General features: G+C 44.2%; 2 gene segments (V, D, J or C); both read left to right on the forward strand.

Annotated features, from left to right (window-relative positions):
* LOC101712340 (immunoglobulin lambda variable 2-18-like) overlaps positions 1 to 15,631 on the forward strand; it is a 153,861-nt gene extending 138,230 nt beyond the window's left edge. Inside the window, 2 exon segments of the V gene segment in view lie at positions 13,738 to 13,772; positions 15,172 to 15,631. Of these exon segments, the coding sequence occupies positions 13,738 to 13,772; positions 15,172 to 15,491 (355 nt within the window).
* LOC106009314 (Ig lambda-1 chain V regions MOPC 104E/RPC20/J558/S104-like) overlaps positions 1 to 19,942 on the forward strand; it is a 505,149-nt gene extending 485,207 nt beyond the window's left edge. Inside the window, 2 exon segments of the V gene segment in view lie at positions 18,133 to 18,170; positions 19,483 to 19,942. Coding sequence covers positions 18,133 to 18,170; positions 19,483 to 19,802 — 358 coding nt within the window.
* Positions 19,943 to 20,436: the final 494 nt, after the last annotated feature.

The raw sequence follows: 20,436 nt of genomic DNA on the forward strand, positions 1-20,436 counted from the left end.
TTGCAGATCAAGTGGATTTCATGCTAACACTGATTAAGAGAAACAAAGGACACTACATCCTTGTAGAGGGAACAATCCAAGAGGAAGAGATGACAATTATAAATACCTATGCACCAAACACTAGTGCACCCAACTATATAAAACAAATACTAATGGACATAAAAAATCATATAAGCACTAATACAGTAGTAGTGGGGGACCTCAATTACCCCATTGTCACAAATAGATAGATCAACTAGACAAAAAACAAGCAATGAAATACTAGAAAACTCAATCAAACTCTTGAACAAATGAACTTAACAGATGTTTACAGAGTGTTCCACCCCACAAAATCAAAATACATATTCTTCTCAGCTGCACATGGGTTGTTCTCCAAAATAGACCACATACTCGCTCATAGAACATATTTAGGTAAGTGCAAAGGAACTGAAGTTATCACCTGTATGTTATCAGACCATAGGGCAATGAAACTGGAGAGCAATAGCAAAAGAAACCACAAAAATTTCATAAACACATGGAAATTGAACAACACACTTCTGAATAACCAAGGGGTCACAGAGGAAATTAAAGAAGAAATCAGACAGTTCTGTCAACTAAATGACAATGACAATACAACATATTGAAATCTATGGGACACAATGAAAGCAGTCTTATGAGGAAAATTGATAGTGGTGAATACTCATATTAGGAAACCAGAGCAAGCCCAATTACACAACCTGATGCTGAACCTCAAGCTTCTAGAAAAAGAAGAGCAGGACAAACCTGAAGCCCATAGAATGAAGGAAATTATAAAGATCAGGACAGAAATCAATGCAGTGGAGACTAAGAGAACAGTACAAAAAAAATCAATGAAACAAAGAGTTGGTTCTTTGAAAGAATAAACAAAATGGACAAACTCTTAGCCAAACTTATCAGAATAAGGAAAGAAAAGGCCCAAATCCATGCAATTAGGAATGAAAAGGATGAAATTACAACAGACCCAGCAGAAATCCAGAGGACCATCAATACCTACTTTGAGAACCTATACGCCAATAAGATGGAAAACACAGAAGAAATGGACAGATTCCCAGATACGTATGAATTACCAAAGTTGAATGAAGAAGACCTAAAAATTCTACACGACCCAATACCAACTAATGAAATTGAAAACATAATTAAAAACTTACCAACTAAGAAAAGCCCAGGTCCTGATGGCTTCACTGCTGAATTCTACAAGACATTTAGAGAGGAACTACTGCCACTACTGTTTAAACTCTTCAAGGAAATTGAAAGGGAAGCAATACTCCCAAATTCATTCCTGGAAGGAAACATCACCATCACCTTGATCCCCAAAGCAGAGAAAGACCCAACTGAAAAAGAGAACTATAGGCCAATCTCACTAATGAACATAGATGCAAAAATCCTTAATAAGATACTTGCAAATAGAATGCAGAAGATCAAGAAGATCATAAACCCTGACCAAGTGGGATTTATCCCAGGGATGCAGAGTTGCTTCAACATGCTCAAATCAATCAATGTAATACACTATATCAATAGAGCCAAGGACAAAACCCATATGATTATCCCCATAGAGGCAGAAAAAACATTTGACAAAATCCAACATGCATTTATGATAAAAACCCTAAAAAATTGGATTAGACGGTCTCTACCTCAATCTGATAAAAGCCATCTATGAAAAACCAACAGTTGATATCATACTAAATGGTCAAAAACTGAAATCCTTCACACTAATATCAGGAACAAAACAAGGATGTCCACTATCACCACTCTTGTTCAACATAGTTTTGGAAGCATTAGCTACAGCAATTAGACAAGAGAAAGAAATAAAAGATATAAAAATAGGTAATAAAGAAGTCAAATTGTCATTATTTGCAGATGACATGATACTCTGTATAGAAGACCCCAAGAACTCCACCAGAAGTCTTCTAGACTTAATAACCAAATTCTGTAAAGTAGCTGGATACAAGGTCAACACACAAAAATCAATAGCTTTCCTCTACTTGAACAAAAGACTCACTGAGAGAGAAATAGGGCAAACAATTCCTTTCACAATAGCATCCAAAAACCTGAAATACCTAGGAATTAACCTAAAAATAGGAATCAAAGACCTCATCTCTGAAAACTATAGCACTCTGAAAAGAGAGATTGAAGATGATATCAGAAAATGGAAAGACATCCCTTGCTACTGGGCAGGAAGGATCACCATAGTGAAAATGGCCATACTTCCAAAACTGCTATAGAGATTCAATGTGATCCCAACTGAAATCCCAGCAGCATACTTCATGGACCTTGAGAAAATAATGCCAAAATTCATTTGGAACAAGAAGAGACCCAGAATAGCAAAAGCAATTCTAGGTAACAGACACATGCCAAAGGATATTACAACCCCCAACTTGAAACTATACTACAAAGCTACTGTGATAAAAACAGCATGGTACTGGCAAAGAAACAGACCTGAGGAGCAGTGGAACAGATTAGAAGATGCAGAAACAACTCCAGACACACTCAGCCACCTCATCTTTGACAAAGGAGCCAAACACCCTCAGAGGAGCAAACATAGCCTCTTTAATAAATGGTGCTGGAGAAATTGGGTTTCAACTTGTCAAAGATTAAAACTAGACCTGTATCTTTCACCATGCACTAAACTAAAATCGAAATGGATTTAAGATCTAAATATTAAAACAGAAATGCTGAACAGGCTGGAACAGAGGTTGGGCAGAACTCTTGAATACATTGGTGTAGGAAAAGATTTTATGAACAAAACCTCAGTTGCCCATGAACTAGCACAAACAATCAACAACTGGGATCTCTTCTTACTAAAAAGCTTCTGCACAACAAGAGAAACCGCCAGCAGTGTGAAGAGAGAAACCACAATGTGGGAAACAATCTTCACCTGCTCTTCCTCAGACAAAGGTCTACTATCTCGAATCTATAAAGAATTTTTAAAAAGCAGACCTCCCAAATTTAAAGACCCAATCCAAAAATGGGCATCTGAAATGAACAGACATTTCTCAGACAAAGAAGTAGAAATAGCAAATAAATACATGAAAAAATGTTCAACATCACTGGTCATTGGAGAGATGCAAATGAAAACAACGCTGAGATTCCACCTCACTCCAGAAAGAATGGCTACTATCATGAAATCAACCAATAACAAATGCTGGCAGGGCTATAGGGAAAGAGGAACACTGCTCCACTTCTGGTGGGAGTGCAGACTTGTGCAACCACTGTGGAAATCAGTATGGAGATACCTCAAAGAACTAGGACTGGAAGTCCCATTTGACCCCGCTATTCCACTGCTGGGGATCTTCCCCGAAGAATTAAAAGAATCATGCCACAGTGATATATGTGCACCCATGTTCATAGCAGCACAGTTTGTAATAGGTAAAATTTGGAAACAGCCCAAATGCCCATCAAATGGAGACTGGATAAAGAAAAATTTTTTTTTATAAAATGGAGTACTACTCAGACATAAAACATGAGAAATTAGAGACATTTATTGCTAAATGGATGCACATTGAGGTGATACTCTTAAGTGAAATAAATAGGACACACATGTGTAAATACCAACTAGTTTCTCTAGAGTGAGAAACTGAAAGTGTAAATAAAGACTAAAAAGTATAATAGATAATGTGAAATAGGAAGAAAAGGGGCAGAAGGGAAGGGGAAGTGGGAGGGGTAGGGAAAGGAAAGAAGGGAATGGAATTAATGTGAGAAAATGAAAAACTGGAAACAAAGTCTTTGTAAATACGGAGGCATGGAGGGGTTGAAGGGAGGACATGGGAAAGGGGAAAAAATAAGAACCAAAAGAGATTATGTAAAGGGGCAAATTTCCAATGATGTATGTCATTATATTGTGTACCTAAAATGTACCAATAAAAGCCAAAAATAATGTCCAAAAAAGCCTATGAGGAACTTCAGGATGTGACTTGCTTCACTCACCTCTTTCAGGACCCAACTATGCTTCCAGGGTTGAATTAGGTCCTGGTGCATACTATAGCTTGGATCTGGACTGTTCCTCAAAAACCTGTATGTTAAAGGCTTGGTTCCCAGTCCATGGCACTATTTATTGGGCACTGATGGAACATTCAAGAGGTCTGAGCTAGCAGGCAGCCTTCAAGTCATTGAAAGGGATAGCAGAGCCCCAGCCCCTTCCTCTTCTTTCTTTCTTTTGCTTCCCAGCCATGAAATGAACAGCTTTGCTCCACCACATGCTCCTGACCATGATGGTCTGCCGGACAACAGGCCCAAAACAACAATGCCAACTGGTCTTGGACTGAAACTTCCAAAAGTGGGAGCCAAAATAAAATTTTTCTCTATATAAATTGATTATCTTGGGTATTTGTTGTAGTGACAGAAATCTGACCAACACAGCAGCAATGTAGACCAGACTCCAGCTCCTGTCTCCCTTCCTCTCCCACCTCTGCAGTCCACCCCTTGATCTCCAGCCTCCCCTGCTGAAGAGCTCTAGTTTAGACAGTCTGACTCAGACTTCCACTATGGTCTTTACTGCCCCCTACTGGACTTTCCCTCCCTGAGCTGTGTTTCTGGCAGCTGGATGGAAGTTTGAGGTTAAAGAACTGAAATTGTCCTAAATCCCACCCTTTACTTCCAGGCTGGCTTCGACCCATACCTAAGAGAGCTGTTTCTTCCAGGTCTCTCTGGCTAGTACTAGTCAAGTTCCAGGATACAGTCTAGTTGCTGTGTATCTTAGGCAAGAAACCCTCTCTGTACCTCTATTAATTCATCAGTAGAAGGAGCTAGAATATCTCTGCCAGGTCAGCTAGTTTGTGACTGCTACAGAAGGAGTAAGAGTCTCTCCCCATTTCTAGGGAGAGCTGAGGTGGGAACTGCCTACTTAGAATGAAAGGAGCCAGGGTGTTTGGTTTCTACATGACCACTTAGGGCTTAGGATCTAAAGAACCAGTCCCTGGCTCCAAATTCTGAGTTCCCAAATATTTTATCATCCTCTGCTTCAGCCCCCTCAGGGCTCCCTCTAGTGGAAAGATCAGCCTGTTGGTTAAATTAGGAGACAGCGTGGAGCAGTAAGCTGAGGACACCTGGGCGTGGGAGGAAGTAGTGTATAGTGGCCACTGCCACTAGGTACTGTGGGTGAAGGAGAGAAGGTCCAGGCTCTAGGGACACTGAACAGGGGGTCAGCTGGACCAAGACTCCTCTGCCTGGAAGTTGATCCAGCCGTCAGCACATCTCAGTCAGGAACAGGGGAGGGCTTGGGCAGCCAGAGCCAGAGCTACACCATCTGGGGAAGCCCCAGACCCTGGAAGATCCCCAGGGGCCAGTCCAACCCGGATTTCCGACTGCAGCCACCCTGGGAGGATGTGGTCTGCGGTGAGATGTCTGCCCAGAGGCTATGGCAGGTGCAGGGGCTGAAGGAGGTGGGGTGGGAGAGAAGGTGGGGATGCTGTGTCTATAGGGACAGCCCCTGCTTTTCCCCAAGACTTGGGGCTGTCCCTGGGGGAAACCACAGCTTTTGGGTCCTGCATAGTGGGACTATAACACCACAACGTGTGCTGGGGAGAGAGCAAATGCAGCCTAGACTCTCAGGTTGGGCCCTACCCATATCCCCCAAGATATGGAAAGCCCAAGGTCAGAGATAGGAGTGGACCTCACACCCAAAATATGGAGAAGCTAGATTGGATTTAAGGCTTCCCAGGGCCTTCCCCTGAATCCTGCATGACAGTTCTTAGGGTGCCCACACCCCATTACTGTTCAATGCCTTGATCATCTACATGTCCAGGGATGTGTGGGATTTATTAGTATAATCTAGCTCTCAACACCCAAAGTTGTCCTAACAATGTTTCAGAATAGAAAGATCCCACCTGGAGATCCTGGAAAGCTGATCTGATGAAGTGTTTCAAACTATTACGTCATGGTCACCACCTTGACTTATCTCTCTCTCTTCCTCCTTTTCATGATAATCATTATCACAAACTGTGAAGGGTCTGAGACTTTAGCCTCCTTGCAAGCTAAAACATAGCTTGCCACAGTTTCTCAAATGCTAGTGGAAGACAAAACCTTCTGGCTCGGAGACAAAGAGCTGTTTATTGCTCACAGCAATAGCAGTTACCAGAGTTGATGCTTTTTTTGCATCAATCTCATAAGGTTATGCAAAAGAGGGCAAGGTGACATCTGCAACTTGAGTTTAGGGACCCAGCTCTTATATATAGGACAGTAAGCATGCCTGCCCTCTAAAGGGAAATACCATCTCTACCTTCCACAGTTGCTCACTGTACAGACATCCTTGAAAAGGGCCCAGAGGGAAGGAAGTTGGCACCTTTGCTCAAGAGACATGCAGAAAACCTAGAGATCTGCGGACAATTTTTTCCTGGCAACCATAATTTGTATCAATGAAATAAAGTTTAAAGCTATTTGTTCATCACTGCATCCTATGAAAATGGCTGGGCTAATTTCCACCAAATTTAGCAGGAAATTTCAGGAGTATCTGACTCAAAACATGGGCCAAGAAACTCTTAAAGGAAAACCTGAGAGGACCTTTTTAGACCTGCTGCAACAAAAAATCAAAAGACTTAGCAGTGCAGTTCTGAACTTACATTAAAGATCTTGTGGTACAGTAAGATAACTATGGTTGACAATTCACTGTATATTTCAAAATAGGTAACAGTATTTTGGTTGCTTGGTTGGTTTTCTCTTTTCTAAGGGTCCAGATCTTGCTATGTTGCCTAGGCTGGCCTTGAATTCCTGGGATCAAGCCATCCTCCTGCCTCAGCCTCCAGAGTAGCTGGGACTACAGTTGTATCCCACCACACCCAGTTCAATGAACAAAGTTTTGAATGTTTCCAATACAAAAATCTTCATAAATGTTTGAGGTGATAGGTTTGCCAGTTACCCTGCTCTGGTCATTATAAATAGAACATTGCCCCATTAATATGTATATAATTATGTGTCAACTAAAAATTAATATTTTCTAAAGATTTTTGTGGCATAAAAAGCAACCTGAGAGCAAGAGAACAGACCCTCATTGCAGTCTCAGGAGTGGGAGAGTAAGGAAGGGCCTTTCATATCAGGTTTTGGGACCCTGAAGATCTTAGACATTTTTATGCTGGGCTGCCAGGGACATTGGATGGAACAAAAATGGAGGCATCATCAACAAACTATGCCCTGGTGCCATGCAGAGCCAATCCCAGCCCTGGAACTTCTTGGCCCTATGGCATCACAAAACTAGAGAACCTGCCTGTGCATCATTTTCCTTATCTGCAAGTGGAAGAAGGAATAATCTTAGCCCCCCGCCCTCCAAGGATAAAGATTGTAAAACATTCAGCCAATGCTAAAGCCAAAGCATTAGCATTGCCATTGTATTATGTATTATATTCCAGGGCCTCAAAAAACAGACCGCAACCCAAAGGAGATGCCCAGCCCTCCTTCTCCACCTACTCCTAACAGAACTCAAACCTTGGCTCACTTGGGAGCTGGCCATGAGCCTTCAAGGTGGCTTCAAGGCAAAGGGATAGAAATGCAGGGAATGGGCTTACTCCTAGATTCTGGGACTCTCTGCATCCATAGAACCACTGGGGAGTGTGCATTTGTCTTCTCTGGGCCTTAGTTGTCTCACCTGTAAAACAAGGACATTTGCCCCAAGGACATCCCAAGAGTTGCTCTGAAGCCTAAAGTAAAAGGAAAACAAAAAAGGAACCAGCATTCATTCAACACCTGCTAGGAGCTTAGCAAGCTCATGGGCTCATTAATTCTCATACCCTCCCTGCTGCAGAACTGTCTCCCTATTTTACAAAGAAGAAAACTGAGACCCACGGGTGACCTAGGTCTGAACAGACAAAGTCACAATCTTCCCACTACTGCTTGCCTGGCACATACACAGTCACTCCTTGCAGGGTCCTTGCCTCATTCCAGAGTAGGCCAGATGGGAGCTGGCTAAGCCTGACAAACTCAGCCAAGGTAGGGCTGGTCCCAGCTGACCATAGTGCAGTGTGTAGGGCTCCAGCCTGGGAGACTAATCAGAAAAGCCCCATCTAGCCCTGTCCCCCTGAATTCAGGCCCTTGGGGACTCTTGTTCCACTGGGCCACCAGCCCCTCCAGTCCCCTGAGAAACACTCCTTAGACCCAGAGTGTCCTTGGGGAACTGGGGGGAAAGGGTCCCAGGGGTGGGGCCAGGCAGGTGGCTGCCCTAGGAGCAATTGAGCCCTGGATATGAACCACAACAGGTCAGTTGGCAGCTGTATCTCAGGGAGAAACCACTAGAGGTAGTAGCCTTGGCCAGGGCTAGAGCTGCCTGAGAATGGAGACCAGAACCCAGCCAGAGTGAGGAGAGGGCCAGGGCCACATGAACCCCTGTGCACTGGAGCAGCCACTGCTTGTGAGAGTACCAGAAGAACCCCTGCAGGGATTCTACACCGCAGGTGCAGCCAGAGGCACCAGAAGCTGAGAGCAGATGAAGCCCAGGGCAGGCCAAGAGAGTCATGAGACTCCAGGGGTTGAGCCCTGGCCCCAGGCAATGCAGGACCCTCCTGCTGCTGGGCCTGGACATGGGTTTGCAAGCAGCACTCCAGCACCAAGGAGCAGAATCCCCAATACTGGAGCCCAGACAGGAAGTATCTGTTACAGCCTGCAGAGCCTGCGGGACAGGTAAGGGACCTCATCATGGGGAACAAGCAAGGAAGAGAGCAGCGAGAGGAATCAGAAGGAAGGATTAGGCCTAGAAGAGGAACCTGAGATGTTGACTTAAAGTGTGGGTATTGTCTATCATGGCTTTGTTTGAATTGACTTTTATTTTTTAAGGTTGCATTGAAGTATGACTTGTCCCGGTTCCTGAGTTGTCTATGTCAAGGCTAGTGCCTCACTTGATCTCCCCCAAGGATGTGCACTCACTGGCTTGTTTATAAACATTTACTGGCAGCCAGGCCTGGGCATGCTGAGTGTAGTCCTGAACCAAAGGGGCCTGTCCAGCAGTGGGGACAGGCCCATGACCTGTTTAGAAGCAATAAACAGGGAGGGAAAATGTTCCCTCTGTGGGCAGATTCCCAGTCTGCTCTCACAGCTTGGCTGGTGATGGTGGCCTCCAGCAAGAGTAACAGTGCGTGGAGAGCAAAGTGGCAGGAGGCTCCTTGAGCAGAGACAGAGACTTCAAGGGTCTGTGCTCCTGACCTTTGAGCTACAGTTCAGAAGGAGGTGTTGGAGCAATTGCAGTGTTTTGGAAAAATTGATTCCAGATCTCAGCCTGGTATAAAGCCAGATTCAAGACAGAGAAGGAAAGAAGGCAACAGCTACATTCAGGGAGATGGTGAGGGAGGACCACAGGCTGCATGGGGAGGACACGCAGGTCCACATGGTGACTAGGCTCCAAGATTACTATGCAATTGGCAAGTGAATTTAAAGCAAGGATACAGGAGCACTGACCAGGAAGGACTGGGCATTCTCGTGAACTATCTCTAGACATTAAGTATACAGCCTTTTAGCAATAGGCAACAAGTCCTAAAAGAAATTGTGTTTATCTAAAATGTATAATTCCACTTCTAGGGATTTATCCTGGGAATGGGGGGTGAAACCAAAGGTTTACAAACCAGGGTGGTGAGCTCAATATTAATGGAGAGGAGAAAATGGGAAACCCCTGAATAGTCAGAAAAGGGGATATGACAGGTGCAGAATAATGTATCCATCATAAAGAATCTTACACAAACCTTCAAAATTCTGTTTCTGAAAAATAGAATTTGGCATAAAGTTAATATTCAATAAAGGCTTACTATTATCATCAAAATAAAGACATCAGTCTCATAAAAATCTTTCTGAAGCATCTCTAATATGGGAAAATCCAGGTTTTTAAAAGATCAAAAATGCTCCACTGGTTTTCATAAGGTCTATGTGCATTTTTCAAACATAGAAAATTTTCAGTGGTATATCTCTTGCTGGTGGTATTTCACTTAATTTTAATTTTAACTTTATAGTATTCTGGTTTTATTAAAATGTTCACAAGAAAAAAATTTTTTCTTCAAAAGTAATTTTAATACAAGAGTAACATACTTTTTGTAAATATATGTGTTTTTTGCAAATATATGTATGAATACATATATATTTATATATTAAGCACAGAAGTACGTACAGAGTATATAAACATCTCTTAACATCGCCTACTTCTTTCCCCTAAAACCTATTCTCTGGAGATGACCACTATCATGTTGGTCTATATATTTCCAGATTTTTTTCTGTTTGTGTGTCCCTGAAAACACACACATACATAATTGTGTTGAGATTCTACTTTCAAAAATCAAGCCATACTCTGCATTTTACCCTGTAACAAGCTTTTTAAACAACCTCTTACTGACATTTTTCATATTATTCTATATGGATCTACTATCATACTTTCATAAATGGCTTTATAGGCAAAGTTTGGATGAAACAGAATTTTTTTTATTAATTCCCTTGTTAATAGACATTTAAACTGTTTCCACAAAAGTTATACACGTAGTGCCATAATGGACATTCCTGTTTATGCATGTGTGTGTGTGTGTGTGGATAGATAGCATTTATGTGTTCATACAGGATAGATGCCTAAAAGTGGAATTTTCTGATCACAGAGAACAACTTTTCAAATTTTAAAGGTAATTCCCATAACGCCTCCAAAGGCTGTTCCAGTTTACACTTACATAGTGAATGACAGTCCCTTTCTCCTGCATCCTTGCCCAAACTGTGATAGTTTTTCATCTTCTTTTATGTTGCCTGTGTGTTGAGAAAAAGTAGAATGTGTTGTTTTATTATTTATTTGATCATTGATGAAATTTTTTATACTTTCATATGTTTTATTGACTGATTTTATTCCTCCTGTAAATTAATGGGTCATTGAATGGCCTGCTTTTCCATTCAGTTGCTCTTCTCTTCGATATCTATAGAAACTCTTAATCTATCTACTTGAGATAGTAAACCCTTGCTTAGTGTATTTTTTTCAAATATTTTTCCCTGATCTATGTTATGCCTTTTGTTTATGAAGTATTTCACCATAAAGCACCTGGTAATTTTTTATGTGTCATATTGGTTTAATGTTTTCTTTATGTTTTCTGTGATTTGTACCATATATAAGAAAAAGCCATTTTACTTGTATAAGTCATTTTTCTATTATTCTCTGGCACTTTCATTGTTTTGATGCTTTATTTTGTGGGAGTTTTTTTTAACTTTATCTAGAGTTTATTTTTATGTGTAGAAATATAAGCTTGTTTATATTCTACATAGAAAGCCAAACACACATTTTAAATATAAATACATCTTTCATCAACTGCTAAATGACTGATTTATTGCATTCTCTCTGTGATTCTCTTGATCTGTTGATATGCTCCTGCATTGTTCCATCCTATTTTAATTATTTTAGCTTTACAGCATCTTCTGGTATTTGGTAGGGAAAGAACCCATCATTATTACTATTTTTCAAAATATCCATGCCTAGTCTCTATCATTCTTACTAATAAACTTTAGAATCACTTTCCAAATTATGAAAAAAATCATTCTTTTAGTATTGTGCTTATAATTTCATAGAATATATGATTAATTTAAGAATTCATATCTTTACAACACTCAGCATTTTCATCCAAGAATACAACATTCTCTCCATTCATTTACTTTTATGTCTACTAGTAGGGAAGTTTTATATTCTATTCATGAAAATCTTGCCCATCTCGTATTTTTTACTTAGAAGGTATCTTTAACATAACTTTATTGAAGTTGTAAATTTCCCCCCAACTTCATATCCTAAATGGTTGCTGCTTATATAACAGAGAAACCTGTTAACTTTTATATTGAGCAATTTTAATTCTTGTGTGAGTTCTAAAGGTTCTTCAGCTTATTCTCTTGACTTGTTTGTGTTTCAGTAAACTAACACATCCTTTGCAACAAATAATTTTCTCTCTTTTTTCTTAATACTTAGGTCTCTTTTCCCCCTTCATCTCACTTCCTTGGCTGGGATCTGTAGAATATGTTGAATAATAAAAGTGTGCATGACCAAGCTTGCCTCATTTCTAACTCCAATATTTTGCTTTTATGTTTGAAGGCTGCTGTAAATTTTGGAACATACTCTTTAATGAGTTGAAGAAATTTCCTTTAATAACAATAAAATGCTGAATGTTTGCTTTATTGAGAAACAAGTGTTGGATTTATATTGCTATTTTTTATCAACAAAATTTTATTTATAAAGTTGTATTACATTCTATGTCAAGAGTGCTATGTGCCTATTTTTAATACAATAGCCAATGTTCATGCTGCTAAGGTTAAAAAAAAATGCTACCTCCAATGCAATATGTAGTCTTCTAATATAATTAAATGGCCTTAGGAGGTAAAGTCAGATTTGGAAAAGCATGAGGATTTCTGCCATCATAAGCCCTTAGAGTGAGACTTGAGTGTTTTTTCTTCTTCTTTTAGAGTATTTTGATATTGTGTTGTGTTGTGTTAGAATGTCTAGGATAAAGAGGGTAATTCAATGATGGTAATGCATTCTGAAACAACTCCAGGCCTCTGGCTTAGAGAGATATTGTTGAATGAAGACAATACGGCTGATCAAGTTTGTAGGAAAATGAATTTTATTGGGTCTGTTGAATTTGAGATTCCTGTGAGATATTCAAGCAAAGATAGATTCAAAAGGCAAAATAAATGTGAATATAAAGATAAGAATAAAGGTCAGGACTGTAAATAGGGATCTAGGGTCTCTGCATAAATGTAGGAGTGCACATTAAGGGTCAGATGCAGAGACAGTGGGGAAAGTACAGGGAAAACAGATTTGAGTGATGATCATGGGCTGCCAGAAAGGAAAAAGGGAAACTAGGGGGCCAGGGATTTAGCTCAGTGGTTCTGCCACCTGCTCCGCAAACCCAAGGACCCAAGTTTGATCCCCAATACAAAAAAAAGGGAAACTAGGGGGAACACAAGTAGGTGGCCTCAACCACCAAATAGAGGGGTATGACCAGAAAGAGGGGCCTCTTGCAGAAACATCTTGGTAGCCATTGTTGGATGGATGGATGGATGGATAAATGGGTGGATAAATGGAAAAAGAGACAATTGAACAGACAGATGAATGGTTAGATGAATGGGTAGATGAATGGATGATTATGCAAGTGGATGGATGCATGGATAAATGAAAAGATAAATTAATGGAAAGAGTAGTCTGAGAGATCAGAGAAGGCTTCGTGAATAAGGTGGACCTGAGTTACATCTCCATAAGAGAAATGCAAGTGGAGGAGTTTCCATGTAGTAGTACCTTAGTAAGTACCATGTAGTAGTACCTTAGGAAGTACCATGTAGTAGTACCTTAGAAAGTACCATGTAGTAGTACCTTAGGTAGTACCGTGTAGTAGTGCCTTAGGAAGTTGGCATAGTTGGACCACTGGGGCTTGTGGGAAAGAGGCTCAAAATCACTAAAATGAGCCCAAGAGAGATTGAGCAAGTCCAAACCAGCTGAGGACTCTGTGCCAAACCACATACCATCGGATATGTCATCAAGAATTTGCTTAGCACCTACTATGCTTAGGGTTACTGTCAGCACCAACAGCCTCATAAAAGAGGGGCACAAGTGGGGCAGCTCCAAGGCAATGGACATTGCCTGCCTGGAAAAGGAATCAAGTCTCTAGGGGACAGACTACCCACTCAACCACTGCTGAGGGCACAGCCCCACCGTCACGCCTAACAGATGCCCACTCCAGCCTATCCCCCAGGGGGCAGGCCCCAGGTGCCTGCCCATGGGTTTTAGTCTGAGCCTCAGTCACTGTGGTATGTCTTCGGCAGCGGGACCCAACTCACCGTCGTAGGTAAGTGGTTCTCATGATCTTTCCCAGCCTATCCTACTCCTCTTCTGTCTCAGAAAAGCCTGTTTTCTCTCTCTGGGGACTCTTTCCTCTATACTCTCCCAGAGACTGGGGGAGGTGGGTAATCCTAAGGTCAACAGCAGAAAGAGTACCAGGAGTCAGATATGAACTAGTCCTGAGACTTTGAGTGGGAGTTGTTCAAATATGGGGTTTCCTTCCCCTCCTCTAGGAAAGATGCCTAACTAAGGTCAGAGAGCAGGTCTGACAGGGGGCACTGAGTGGCTTTAGAGACAGTCTCTAAAGCCTCTGAGGTCTAGACTGAGAACTGGATGCTTGATCAAGCTAGGAGAGCCATTCAGGAGGCCCAGGGACATGGCTGGAGTTTACCTCAAGAGGAGACAGAGAGCTCTGGCTCTTTCTAGGTTGCAGATCTCCAGTACCCTGCTGTCAATGAGGACACAGGGATACAAAGAGATAGATTAGAGTATGTGAGGTGCCCAGAGCCCAGGATGGTCGTCAAAAGAAGAGAGGTCCCCTAGGCCAGAGAATCAGTGGTTCTGGAGCCTGCCCCTTAATCTTGGGGCTCAGAATCTCACATGCTCATTATCAGTCTCCTGCCTTCTTCAAAGGGCACATTAGGCTCAAGAGATGAGAAATAGGGTAGTGAGATAGGAGTCTCAGAAAACTACCTCACTGCAAGGTAAAAATCAAGATTCTTTAGAAGCTACAGGGATGGATGGAAAGCTGCTCTGTACCACCCTCTGGAGGAGCAGCCCCAAGAACACAGCTTAGGCAATAGTCCTGTGATCAGCTCAGTGAGTACAGAGGAGATGGCCGAGTCTCTGAAGAGTCCAGGCTTCTCTACATGGAACACATCCCTTGTCAGGGAGTAGATTGGGCTAGACCAGAGCCTTAAACACTGGAGGATAGAAGGGGCTAAGAATTCTCTCCTGCACTGAATAGCCTCAGGGCCTCCCTACACACCCCAGGACCATCCTCCAAGGCTGATTAGAGAAATTCTGTCAGAGAGGAGGCACTGAGCATGGGAAAAATGAACGGCAGTGGAGGCCTGGCCTGGGATGAAGCCTTGGGAGTTAAGCACAGGAATCTACACTCAGATTCCAGAGACCAGGGAGGACAGATCACAGCCTGGCCTGGTGAAAAATCAGGAAACTGAAGCTGCAGAAGGGAGGGAGGGGTCCAGGTCACCTAAGCCACTTGGGAAGGACTTCTGGAAAGGTGCAAGGCTGTGTGTTCCTTAGGGACCTCAAGGTGACAAGAGGGGAGGGTGCCAGGACGAACAAGATGGTGACAATAAACCAGGCACAGACACTTTGTGTACATGAATGGAAAACATTCAACTTCGCCTCTGCTGACTCACACCCCCCTTCTATCTGCACAGGTCAGCCCAAGGCCGCCCCCTCAGTCACTCTATTCCCGCCTTCTCCTGAGGAGCTCCAGACCAGCAAGGCCACACTGGTGTGTCTGATAAATGACTTCTACCCGAAAGACGTGACGGTGGCCTGGAAGGCAGATGGCACTGCAGTCACCCAGGGAGTTCAGACCACGCAGCCCTCCAAACAGAGCAACAACAAGTACATGGCCAGCAGCTACCTGACCATGACTCCAGATGAGTGGAGATCTCACAATACATTCACCTGCCACGTCACACATGAATCTGGCAATGTGGAGAAGAGTCTGGCCCCTGCAGAGTGTTCCTAGAACAATGATCTCCATCTTCTTCTCAGAGGGCGAAGCAGAAGGACCCTGAGGAAGAGTCCCCTTTCCTACCCCACCAACCTTTTCCTGCCTTTCTTCTGAACCCGAAAATGCTCAATAAAATAGGCCCTGTCAATCAGAAATTCTGTTTTGCCTCATTTGTTTCCTCCATTATTTCATTTTCAAACTCCTCGGTGTTCTCCAGCAGTTAACAGGTTCCACTTGGAGCATTCCACGGTGCATCACCCTAGAAAGTGCTCAAGTGGACACCTTTTTCCCAAAATCTCTACTCTACCCCTGTGGCACCTGCCATGCAAACTCACCCCAGGCCTGTCTCATATACTCCTTCATTCTTATCTCCTCAAAAAGACCTAATCATCCAACACTTCCACTGTGCCCTTGGGAACTGGTCACTTTTCCATTCTGGAAGGTCATTGCTCAGGGGCAGGGGCAGTTCCACTGTGAGATACCACCTCCCAGCACCCTGTCTGCCCCATTCCTCTGGTAGGTTCCCTTAGCTGGTAGAACTGTGATCCAGCCCGGGAAATTGGCCTTACAGACTGGCCCTTGTCTGGGAAGGGGAAGGGGACCAGAAAGAGGGAAGGTAGCTGGCCAGAGCAGAGAAGTAGAGAGAAATGAAGCGGGGTCTCAGGAGTCTAGTTTCAGGCTAGAGGCAGAAATGTGGAGGGAGGAAGATGTTTGAAACAAAGCAAAGGTTTCTGCAGAAACAGAGGCTTATCTTTCTAGTTTTCTCTGAAGGAACTTGTCAGGAGATCGTTTGTCATGGGAAGGCATGGACAATGGAATCTGCAAGTGCATTTCTCAGGCTTTCACAATGATTGCAAGCTCCATAAAGAGACCAGCGTTTCACAGAGAGACTTAGTGGAACGTGGGCTGACGCAGAGAAACACAGAGGTGATCACTATGTGTTCAGATGGGTGTGGATCAGGGTCAGATTCAAGGTTGCCAAGAGCATGAGGCTGTGATCTCAACCATTAAGGACCAGACCACAAAACTCAGTCTGCTGGATGGAGATAATGTAGGACTCCATTCACAGCTACGGCCAGATGATGATCAGTCTGCATGACAAGGAAGACTTGGATGAATTCTGATAAATGAGAAAAAACACCAACCTAGGCACAGAATGGGCATCCACTGATTTTTTGAGGGAGCCTGGGTGAGGTTCAGGAATGCACACAAGGACTGCACTTGGGCCCAGTTTAGAATAGATCATGGGAGGGTGATGGTGGCAAGAGGGCTACTGAAAGATCTAGCTCTCAGGAAACTGCAGCTCCAGACCTCAATCCCACCAGGACACACTCTCCACAGCTCCCTCAGGTGGCTCAGACACCCCCATGTGCACCTGCAACCTATGGTCAAGACACTCACTCTGGAGTCCTACTTGTGCAGCCCCCAGTAGAAATTCTCAGTCTTCTCGGCTACAAGAGCTCATAGACTGCACTCTCTGTGCATCCAGCTTATGAGCCACCCAGTAGTTGCACTCCCCGGAGCTGCTGAACAGCCAGGCCAAGCTAAGGACAGAACTCTCAATGACAGGGAACTCTTCAGTCACACTGGTGCAGAGAAATGGGTCCCCTTCAAAATTCATGACGGCCTCGAGGTCACAAACCCCAGTGTCTGAATCAGGAAGCACCTGAGGGGTTCTAATGTCCCATAGCACCCATCTGACTCCATTTCAGGGGTTGAAAGCTCACACCATGCAGGACCATACCGCTGCCCCCGTGGGGACAATACCAAGATCCATCCCAAATCAGGTCCTGACCCAAGACACGTTCCCTCTGTATTTCATATTAATTCTTCATATTGGAGAATTTTCAACACAGGAAACAGGGGAATAACAATGACTTCTATGGTGCCATCAACACTGTCAAAATAATGAATTCATGGGTGATTTTAATTCACCCACAATACAATGACTCCTCCTTTGCTTGATACTTGCCAGGAAATTCCAGACATCTCTTCTTTCTCTCTCTCTAAATATTGCACTTCCATCCTGGAAGGTTGAATTGTATAACTATAAGACAATTATCAAACTAAGGACAAATTATCAATAATAACTGAATAGCAAAATAATCCAGGCCTCAGAAAATCCCTCACGAATGTCATGAGTTTCTTTATCTAATTGGATGTGCAGCGTTGTTTCTTTGTGGATGTTTCTTTCTGTGTGAGAAGATGAAATGCGGTCTCCCACTGTATTTGCGGCCCGTGTTCTCAGCCTGATGTCCCCTACTACAATACCCACACTACTTTCTTTCTTGCTTCCCAGGTGGGATCTCCAGAAGCTGAGATGCTGGTCCCGGGAACTTCCAGGGTCACTGCACAGCCTCCAGCCTCACTGAACTGCCACTCAGGGCTTCTCTCTGCTTTTGCTTTTCCTTCAAGGTAGCTTTTCCATAGAGAGGATGAAAAGGGTACAGGGGACTTTCAGGGAGGCCATTCATTGACCAGGACAATGGCTCCTGCCAAGACAGCCACCATGCACTTGGGGCATCTTCCAGTGAGGTTTCCTCACTGTCATGCAGGACGCACAGGTCCAAGAGGGGCTGCACCCAGCACAGCTGCAGCTGGGGTTGGGGGGAGGGTGCGGCCAGGAGATGTTTTTGCACCAGGCTGTATCACAGTGTTGGGTGTTCGGTGGTGGGACCAAGCTGACCGTCCTAGGTAAGTGGCTCCTTCTCCCTCCTTCTTGCTTCTAGTCATGATTTGAGATGATTTTCTGCCTTTTGGGGAGCTGTTTCTGTGTTGAGTTTCAGCCTAGGGTCAAACTTTCTCCCTGGATGTTGGCTGTGAGTGCTGAGCTCGTCTCCTCCTGTTCAGACCTTCATGCTTGCCTTAGCTGGTCATCAGCACTCCCTCACCTCTGACCCCAGAGGCAGAGACCAAACAGGATGACCTACTACAGCTCATCTGCCTGCCTGTGTCTGTTTGTCTCTGTGTCTGTCTGTATCTGTCTGTCTGTCTCAGTGGGTGGGTATCACAGGAATGCACTTTCACCTGTATCTTCTCCATTTGCCTTTTGTCTGTCTGTCTGTCTGTCTCATGAGCTTTGTGGGGGTGTAAACTGAGGGCCTAGCACGTGACAAAAACAGGACACAAGGGGCAGGGAAGTTGTGAAAACTGGTGAGTTTAGAAAGACCTAGAGCACTAAGGACTGAGGCTATGAAACCACAGGTTAGAGGCTCAAGTTAATACCCACTGCTGGCAACTAAGAGTCCAGGATCAGAAACAAGGTGAGAGGTGGAAGTGATCCCCAAGCCTCTATGGAGAGCCAGGAGCAGACCTCTGAGCCAACCGGGAATTGGCAAACTTAGAAGAAGGAAGGGAGAAACTTCTGGACATAAGGTAGCCCAGATGGGGCTGACGAAGCCTACATTGGGAAAGGGAGCTCCTGGGTCTCTGTGAGACACTTCTCAGAAGAACCAGACCCTGCGTTTACAGATGAGTAGGTGCACTATATGAAATCCACAGGTCTGACGTCAGTCAGGGAACCCTAGCCAGACTCTAAGAAGGAGAGAGCCTCTGCCAGAAAGACAGATGCTGGGATGAGCAAGGCCCTGGCCCCACTACAGAGACTCCAGGGGAGACAGACTGCCAGGAAAACAGACTTCTTAGATGAGAACCCAGGCGGGCCAGAGCAGAGGTGGAAAGTTAGAACTGTCCCCAGAGTGGGACACACAGCACTCACAGAGAGCTCAGAGGAAAGACAGGCAGAGACCACACGCAGAACTGACAAGATGTCAGAGGACAGTGGGCTGGGAGGTGAGGTTAGGATGCCTGTGTGGGAGGCCAAGGCCCAGGGAGGTCTCAGAAGATGTGAGGCACGGTTGTCCGGCCCCATGAACCCTAGGGACACGGAGAGTGGTTGAAGGAAATTCCCAATGCTCCCTCTGCATCATGGATGCAGACTTCCTGACATCAGAGATTCCTGGGTGGACACAAGGACTCTGACTTCATCTGCCTGTCCACATTGCAGGTCAGCCCAAGGCCGCCCCCTCGGTCACTCTATTCCCACCTTCTCCTGAGGAGCTCCAGACCAGCAAGGCCACACTGGTGTGTCTGATAAATGACTTCTACCCGAAAGACGTGACGGTGGCCTGGAAGGCAGATGGCACTGCAGTCACCCAGGGAGTTCAGACCACGCAGCCCTCCAAACAGAGCAACAACAAGTACATGGCCAGCAGCTACCTGACCATGACTCCAGATGAGTGGAGATCTCACAATACATTCACCTGCCACGTCACACATGAATCTGGCAATGTGGAGAAGAGTCTGGCCCCTGCAGAGTGTTCCTAGAACAATGATCTCCATCTTCTTCTCAGAGGGCGAAGCAGAAGGACCCTGAGGAAGAGTCCCCTTTCCTACCCCACCAACCTTTTCCTGCCTTTCTTCTGAACCCGAAAATGCTCAATAAAATAGGCCCTGTCAATCAGAAATTCTGTTTTGCCTCATTTGTTTCCTCCATTATTTTATTTTCAAACTCCTCGGTGTTCTCCAGCAGTTAACAGGTTCCACTTGGAGCATTCCACGGTGCATCACCCTAGAAAGTGCTCAAGTGGACACCTTTTTCCCAAAATCTCTACTCTACCCCTGTGGCACCTGCCATGCAAACTCACCCCAGGCCTGTCTCATATACTCCTTCATTCTTATCTCCTCAAAAAGACCTAATCATCCAACACTTCCACTGTGCCCTTGGGAACTGGTCACTTTTCCATTCTGGAAGGTCATTGCTCAGGGGCAGGGGCAGTTCCACTGTGAGATGCCACCTCCCAGCACCCTGTCTGCCCCATTCCTCAGATGAGCAGGTGCAAAGTATGAAATCCAAGGATCTGACTTTTAGACAAGTGTGAGAGACATCCTGTCAGATAGAAGGAGGCACTTGGCCTGGGGAAAATGAACTGCAGTAAAGGCCTGGCCTGTGTTTAAGCCA

This window comes from Heterocephalus glaber, unplaced genomic scaffold, assembly GCF_053883595.1.
Source record: "Heterocephalus glaber isolate CG9 unplaced genomic scaffold, H.glaber_assembly_v1.0 deba00001687, whole genome shotgun sequence".
NCBI lineage: Eukaryota > Metazoa > Chordata > Mammalia > Rodentia > Bathyergidae > Heterocephalus > Heterocephalus glaber.